This window comes from Agrilus planipennis, unplaced genomic scaffold (assembly GCF_000699045.2).
Source record: "Agrilus planipennis isolate EAB-ADULT unplaced genomic scaffold, Apla_2.0 scaffold208, whole genome shotgun sequence".
In the NCBI taxonomy this organism is placed as follows: Eukaryota; Metazoa; Arthropoda; class Insecta; order Coleoptera; family Buprestidae; genus Agrilus; species Agrilus planipennis.
The window spans coordinates 283,643-292,265 of NW_020439048.1; the positions used below are offsets into that span (position 1 = coordinate 283,643).

The window sequence follows — 8,623 nt, forward strand, 5'->3', positions numbered from 1 at the left end:
TGGCTTCTAAAACATTTTACAAATGGCATTGAACGTATTCAAGTTTTCCTCCCAAACCTATGTAATTTGTTTTCCATTATTTCTTCTTTCGGTCTTCAACCCTCGCCACTATAAATAGTTAGAATTGTAAATTTTAGAACCAGTCTCGCGTTGATAATGCCCACGTGTGAAGTGGGCGAAACACGTGTCCGCTCATATAAAATTATTTGTGGTAATTAGGGGTGAGTATTCCTTTTAATTTTTTAATTAATATTTACCACAGTCTCCTCCTACTATTTTTATTATTACGACTGTTTTTTATATAGATACCTGCATACCTACATCTACAAATTCCCTGAATGTTGTCTTCCATACTGTAACAATATTATCCTAGCAGAGATACCCGTCGTGAACGACATATTCGTCGCATTTTTCTAAATGCATTTAATTCCAAACCCTCCACGATTTTCTACGCAACGACAGAAAGTATCCTACTTTAATATCTTTTATCCTACAATTTTCTTACTTTTCCGCACTTTTTGTTTATAATATAACTCAAATGCCTTCCGTTTTTCATTTCCATAACCTTATTATCCAAACGATATCCGTCAAACAAGAAAGTAGTAAAAATATGTAACCATTTTGCGAAGTTATTTTTAGAAATAGTGCCGTAAACTGTATATACATCCGCCGCATTTTCCTAATCGCAATTGGTACCCTTCATAATTTCCTACGCAACGACAAATAGTACCCTACTTTAATATTCTTTAACCTGCAATATTCTTAATCTTCTGCAATTTTTTGTTTATAATATTAATTTTCACTAAAATTACCTTCCTTCTTTCATTTTCTTTTTATGAAACTTGTTCATTTTTAGGTACCTACTAAGGTGTTAAATCTCCGCATTCCTTCCCGTCCACATAATGCAACTTAATTAAGCATATTATGAAATAAATGTATTGCAAATACCTGATATCTCAAAGTTCTTATACCCAGGAGTGCATAAAGCATATGCATTACGTTATATTACGTGCGCAGATTCGTAAATTGTTCATCTAATTGAATTAATTACGCGGACATCACAAGCATTATCGACCGGCTACACTCGCGACTGTGATCTATTTCTTTTAATCGTTCGCAGTCGGATTTTTTCTTGGCCGAAGATGTCCGATACAATTTACGTTGTGAACACTGCATTATGATCTATGGTGTTTCTAATAAGTTTGACAATGACGACTTTTCCGTCGGAAAATGAATTGCATGATAACAACAATATATTGAGAAAGTGTGGCGTGCTAGTTTTAACCTAAAAATGTTGACAGACATAATTAGAAGTAATTAATAAGTGTATTTACCTTTAATGGTGTCTGACGAGGAAAATAACGAAAATGATAAACTATCGTGCACTATTAGCGTTACTAATTAATTATGAACTGATCCTTGATTAATGATTAAGAGAAAGACGTTGTAGAAAGAATTAATACTATTGGGAAATGGCAAGATTTATGCTCTACACTGTTTGATGTTTTCCCGACAGAAAAAGGTAACTGAAAATCTCTCATTTTCTCTTCTATTTCTAAGGATACAAATTAATAACTGCCTAGAACACAGAAAATAATTTTTAATAGAAAGAGGTTTCATACATATGTACAATATAAATTGTATTTTGTTTCCTATTAATAGTAATACTCAGATAACAGCGAAGAAGTTAATAGAAATTTCATTGTTCTACTAAAATGACGGACCTCAAAGAGAAAAGTGTACCTGAACATTTTGTTTAACTTAAGGCCTTTCAAAATTCCCCAAATTGTTCTACGATCTTTTGTAATACCTATTCTAACAAACGTTTTTTTTGTTACAGGTAAGCATATTTTTGGTAAGAAAAGTACTTCAAGTAAGATTAGATAAGTTAACTTTTTACTATTCTACCTGATTAATAAATTCTTCGCTAATACCCGTGATATTTTCGGTTTTAATTAAATATATACTACAATGCAAATGCAAATATTTGTAATAATTATACTTGGTTCCATTTTCGTTGTTATTATTATTACGTAAACAATGCCTGCAGTACCTACCTATTCTTCGTTTTATAATCTTATTAGTAAAAGATACTCTTGTTTTGCTTGAGGATTCATTATTATTCCTTCTTAGACGTATTACACTGGCAGGTTCCATTATAATTATACGAAAAATGATACCTGTCAGTACTTTCTCGAAACTTTTCGCGTAGCTGTTACCTTGAATCTTTATTATTTTTTTTAACCGACTTCAGCTTCTCAGTTCGATTGTACTTTATATAGAAATATCACGCGATATCTTCACCGAGTGTGAACCAATTTTAATGATTATTTTTTTATTGGACAAGACATGTCTCAAGACTAGTCTCGTATAAATTTGAAGAAAGTATTACACCTATAAATGCGGAAAGTTAAAAGATTATTCCCTTCTTAACTTTTTTGTTCAAGTTATTACGCCAAAACAGTCAATTCAAAGCAGGGGTGGATCCTGAAACAATTATAAGAACAACGAATTAATTTTTCTCTCATTGTAGCTTCTGTAGTTTGAATTAACGCGCATTTTTTGAAACTCAGTACTTCCAGATATTGAGTAACTCGAGCTGAGTGGCGTTTTTACATGTTTTCTCCGTTAAAAATTATTACAGCTGTTTTTTCATATGCAACATTGTTTTACGTACTTATGTACTAATCCGTATGTCATATAGAGCTTATGGGAGAGAAAATTTCCCCATTTACCTCCTCTGAATACGCCTCGGCTTAAAGTATTGAAAATCATTGCTCTCGCGTATGTTTCAAAGCTTGGTTTCCGATGAAATGTACCATTTTTGAATTTTTTAAGAGTTCCGTGAAACTGATTAGTACAAGTAGTAGAAGCCGTTAGTTACATCATACGTCATTTTATAAACATTTATGGGTTATGAATTATTATAGATACATCATTTACTTTCTCTACCGATGTGCCCCTTCCAATGTCTTGGATGCGCGCTGGCAAAATCGCAGATAGGGAGAAAAAAGCTCATTATGCTCTCGACTCTTGTTCATTAAACATACTTTTTCATACAGTACCTGCCAAAAGTTTTGTTCAATCATGAAGACTAGTGCGAGTCAAAAACAAACGTTAAAGCCTTTAATGTATCTTCAAATATAAATAAACATCTCGTTGATATTTTCAATTGTAAATGGTACCAATAACAGCACATTTGAGCAATGAAATTGTCGTGGATAAAATGGTCAATTTTTCCGTGCAGTACTGTACGGATTATACGCTCCTCACCGGTTAAGAGAGTTGTCTCCTTCCTTTTCTGGCCTAGTGCTGTTCTTTTCTACTTTGCGCCGATCAAACTGAAGGGCACATCGCTACAGAAAGTATACGAAGTATAATAATTTAATATTGATTCCAATATATCCATATGTGTCGTATTTTATTTAATTAGTCCATTAATTAATCATTATTAATTTCCATGTCGCTAACGGTAGCATTTCTACCCGTTCGTGGTTCGTAACACAAATTTTCATATTTGGCATACAGGAAAATCAACCCAAACGCGAGTCAATTCTCTTAGCTGTAGGTTGGTACCTGCTCGTTATTGAATTAGAGCTAAATGGGGGATGTGTACATTTAATTTGCTCTTCTCGTTGCCGATAACGTGAGAACAACCCTCTGGAGCCGTGTTTAACAAGTAATGTTTGTCGAGTTTCCAACCCGCGGCTAAGAAGCCCAAGCAAATACACCCCCATATAATAAGAGTGAGAGCGTATAACCGACCGTAGTTAGTTTATACTAGCAGTCAGCCATAGATTCCCGCAGATAACGTAGTTTGCTTTCTGCGGATCTGGACACTATATCAAATTACCCTTCTGCCATGAAAGTTTCTTGAGCGGTTGCTAAATTAATTAAATTCCTCGGATGTTTTGGGATGCGATTCGTTTAAACTTAAGCAAGTAAAAAAAAAACGGCTTTTCAAATAAAACTGATGGTGTTTTATACAAGTAGAAAGGTCCCTTTTTGTCACGCGAAAACAGATCGTAATTAAGATAAAAGATCCCTCTTCTGGATGCAGTAGACGAAATGCCAATGTCTTCTACACCAACCTGAACTTAAACAATTAAAAAAAAAACTGAGTCCAGAAGGAAAACGTCGCTTTGTTCTAAAAGATTTTCATCGGAAATTTTTTGAAAGTACAATTACAACGACCATTAATATTATTAACCCTTATTATTTAGTTACGCCGCAGATTAAATAAATATGAAATTGGAAATAGTAAATGTGAATTTTTGTAGTTTAATGGATGTGGCGGGCTAGTAATACAACATTTACAAGGTTTAGAACCTTTTTTGTAAACCTATTTCTCTGACATTTTTGTACTCAAATGTTTTTTCAAAGTATAATTAACATCCGAGATGTATTTTCATACAAATATCTTTTTACAATTAGATAAGACTAAGACTCGAAGCCGCCCCCCACCCCTGAAGAATAACCCTTTATAAGCATGTTAGAAATACTCTAGTTAGACCCAACCATTACTAGATGGCGACATACTGCCACAACTATGGCTATTATACAATCAAATAAACTTTATGTGAAAATATTTGCGTGCTTAGCTCATTTTATTAGATAATGGTGATTATTTGTGCCTCCTTCTTCATGGACTATTTGTCTATTCGTAACTTTTGAAAATGGTCCGACAGTTTAGATGTCTTTTATGCAGTTAATAAATAGGTGCGATGTATGTATATCGAAACAACAATGTGGTTTTGGGTTTTTGTCGTGTTGTCGGTGTGTTCGCAGTTTGCCCAGTTGCTGGTTGTTTAGGTTCAATGCAGTGAGATTAACGTTCCCTTGGGAAGTAGGTAGCCGTTTGCTACCGTTCTATCGAAACAATTTCAAAACACGGGATGTGCACCATTACTGACACAGTTTTCGTCCCCGTAATTCGATTAACTCCGTCTACTTTGATTAATAGACTACAGTTTGCAACACTGGCACAAATGCTAGTTATACCGCAATGGAAACTGTCGAAAATTTGAATAGTTGGCTTCAACTTTATATAAATTTCATTTTAATTAGATTAGAACTGATATACACTTATTACCGAGTTCGCAATGGGACCAGCACATAATCAAACCCAACTGTCAATTAAAAGAAACATTTTATTGTCTAGTAGATTGTATTTTTGTTGCTAAAATAGTGTTAAAAAGAGATAGATTTACACTATGCCTATTCTCAAAATTAGTGGAAATTCCAAAAGTAACATTGGAAATTGTATTTACTTAAAACTATAATCATGTTGCACTTATTATTTTAAACTGGGTGATATTCGTTTAGCTGTAAACAAATCTTTTAAAAATTCTTCGTCAGTTATCTATCGAAACTGTTAGAGGACTTTTAGGATAAATTTATTTTTTTTACTAACTAACGACCTGTAATAGATTGGTATACTGAAGATCAAATGTCTCTTAGAATCGTAATAGTTGGCTTTGATTTTGTTCGAACATAAATTAATTAGTTATTTATAAAGATACCTTTGAACAAAGGTTCAACATATTTGATAATTGCTATCGCGTTCTGAGTTGCTTTTTAGGTTTTTCCCAATTTTCTCTTTGTCTGACATATAAAAATTAGTTGTAGAGATAATAACCTGCATACCTACATTATATTAAAACATTGATTAAATCTGTATATGAGTACCTCTTTTTTGACTTCATGGAAATCAAAAAAATTAATTGTTTACAATTATTTAAAGATTTAATTGATAATAATTTCAATGATAAGATGTCTATTGTTTTCATTATTTGGAATGAAAATCAAAGGAATGTTCTAAACAAAAATTTAATTAATGAAAACACTTTGCTAAGTTTCATTGTTTTTTTTATTGTCAATAGGTAATTGTTTCGGTTAAACAGGTCATTATCTGAGTTAAACAATTGGCTTAACATTTAAACATAAATATTTTTTGTATTTAAAACGGTTAAAATTCTGCAAAAGTGCCTTATACTTATTAAATTGGTAGAAGTGTAATCAAAGAAGTGCAATTTTAAATAAAAATTTAGGGGTCAGTTATTGTTTGTTTATTCTTCAACGGATATTAAATTCACATAGATGAATAACATTTTATAGTCCTTTGATGTTAGTTCGATCGTTGCTGGCAATGCTTAGCCTCGTGAAAATGGACGCTGACTATTAGTCGATAGGTAATATGATCCAGATGCGCTAAAGTAGAACATAAAACATTGAAAATTTACCCAATGGAAAAAACACCACGTTTTAATTAGATACTAAACATTTTCGTNGTTTATTTAATCGTAAGGCTGATTGTTTTCTTTTTAAGTTAATTCAACGAGCTATTCCACAAACTACACGGAGAAAATAAAAAACGAAAATTTACTTAAATATTAAAGCGATATTTACAATTTATCCCACCAGCCGGATGCTTCGTAAGCGAAAATGATAAAAATTACAATTTGGACCCGAATTTGTAAAAGTAAAATCCCAGCAGAAATAAATTTACTAGCTATTTTAGTTGATATTACTTTGATTGTAATAATTAAGAAACTTGAAATAATTTTTAAGAAACATGGCAAATTGAAATTATAAGTTACCTAATAAATTCTACTATTTCTACGGCAAATTCAATCATTTACGATTAGTTTTCTCCGTGTAGGCATGAGCAAGATATACAAATGGATTAAACGAGATTAAATATGATTGAATTTAGAATTTTACCACGGCGCATTCAAGTAAAGGGATGCGGCACTTCTCTAACCGTTTGAAATGAGTTTATATAGTGTTTACCTTTTATCTAAATTGACACCCCCAAGATGAGCTTTAGCATTTCCATCGCATAGCCCAGCTGAAAATGATTCGTAACTATCACACTTTACTGCTGTAAACCCTCCCGATGCAAGCGATTCTGCATAATATTTAGTTGCCCTGAAATGGCTGCATCTCAAATCCTGGTTGCAACCAGGTTGTTCACGCTTGTTAGTATTAGCAAAGAAATCTGCACGCCCAACACTGGTTTGTGTTCCGAAATTGCTGCTATGTATCACCTGAACATATCTTGCTACAGAAGCATCAATGTAAAAAGGCGATATTCCAGGAGGATCTAATGCGATGATGGTGTCTATATCGCCATTGAGAAGCTTTCCTGCCAAAACCAAATAAAAACATTACTGCATTATACATCGGTATCGATAAATAGCAGTTTTTGTGGAAACTGTTACCTGTTTTTCCGGCAATATGACATCCTAGACTGAATCCTACCAGAATAAAGTTATCCGAATCAACATTGTGTTGATCTTTTATTAAATCAATATACTGAGCAATGATTGGTGCTGTTTCAACTGTAGCGTCCTCGGCCCAAGTCCAACTGCTTGCAGGTCGACTGTAATCCACCAGGAATAAATTGACATCTGCCGCATTCAGCAATGGGTCCTTGATATAAAGACTCGACTTGTAGTTGTTATCAATGCCATGGAAAACGATATAATTCGGTAGCGAACTATTAAAGTTTGAACTGGATAGATCGGTTAGATCATTAGATCTTAAAGCTTGAGGGTCATCACGATTTGATCGAGTGTAAAGGTAGAATGTGATGTCATCAGTTGTCTCAATCAGTCTCTCGCAACTGATTCCTGAAAATTAAGTCACAGAAAACACTAAAAAATTATTGATATTAATGTACAATAGTAATATTAAAAGGTATTATTTTATCTACCTGGAAGGAGGTATTGTTTGACAATCGCATTTATTTAAATAAATCTACAGAAGGGGAACTTTATCACCCTTTATGGGCAATATGCAGAAAACTATAAAAAATATATTGTATTTTATGACTAAATGATATACTTACGGTTAGGTTGAATCGAAAGTATTATAACTCCTGTTAAAAGCACTGAAATATGACCAAGCATGTTGGTAATGTGTACCAAATATTGCGCAAACAGAATAAGGACAATATACCTCATGAAGCAAACTGCCAACTGTTCAAAATTTTCGTTTCATTATATAGAACGTGTGGATGCCACTTAAAAGTTTTTTTAATTTATCAGCTCCAAATTATTATCTATACTACTAGTTGAACCCGTCCAAATTTGTTGTTATGAAAAGGTAAATGCACAATATTTGGCGTTGTGTGGCCAAATCACATCTACTTCCCTTTTCGAAAGGGTACCTGTCTACAATTGCATCGTCTATTTTTTATTTATAAGCGTGACTTTAAATCTTTGCAGTGTAGTACAGTGTAGCCCAATAAGTAGTACATTTATTATGTATGTACACCTCATTTCAATTTGTTAGAATTGTGACCTTGAAGAAATCTGCGCGAAGATAGAAAGAATACACACTAGGCGTGAGCAAGACAGAAATAGTCGGAACAAGCTTGAACGAGCAGAGCTCTCGATGGGCGTGCTCAGGAGATCGGCTAGAACTGTACAGTACTAGACGAAAATGTTTAGAAATTTCTTAAAACAAAAATGTATATAAATTAACAACAGAAAACAAAGCAAAAGTTTTATAGGTGTGTAGAACGTTAAGTTAATTCACTTGTTATTATTTTTGGCTAAATATGCTTTTAAATAAAGCATATTCTTAAATTTTAACGAGGCAGTTTAAATAATTTTGC

The 8,623-nt window shown here is 33.1% G+C and overlaps 2 protein-coding genes across 2 annotated transcripts in view; one reads left to right on the forward strand and one right to left on the reverse strand.

Moving 5' to 3' along the window:
• LOC108739465 overlaps nt 1-8,623 on the forward strand; it is a 239,413-nt gene that overhangs the window by 148,793 nt on the left and 81,997 nt on the right. The gene's annotated exons all lie outside the window — the stretch shown is intronic.
• Nucleotides 6,053-7,990, reverse strand: LOC108739462 (pancreatic lipase-related protein 2-like). Its single transcript, XM_025976910.1, has 4 exons — nt 7,853-7,990; nt 7,224-7,634; nt 6,793-7,147; nt 6,053-6,210 (listed from the first exon to the last, which is right to left on the reverse strand). Exons 1-4 carry the CDS (start codon nt 7,965-7,967, stop codon nt 6,153-6,155), a joined length of 939 nt encoding a protein of 312 aa, XP_025832695.1. The 5' UTR covers nt 7,968-7,990; the 3' UTR covers nt 6,053-6,152.

Excerpts from the sequence above, each read along its gene's own strand:
- LOC108739462 (XM_025976910.1), bottom strand. The coding sequence starts at position 7,967 with ATGAGGTATATTGTCCTTATTCTGTTTGCGCAATATTTGGTACACATT. Across the intron at positions 7,635-7,852 it reads ACTTTCGATTCAACCTAACC|GAATCAGTTGCGAGAGACTG; the intron begins GTAAGTATATCA and ends CTTAATTTTCAG. Across the intron at positions 6,211-6,792 it reads GGTGTCAATTTAGATAAAAG|CGCATCTGGATCATATTACC; the intron begins GTAAACACTATA and ends GTTCTACTTTAG.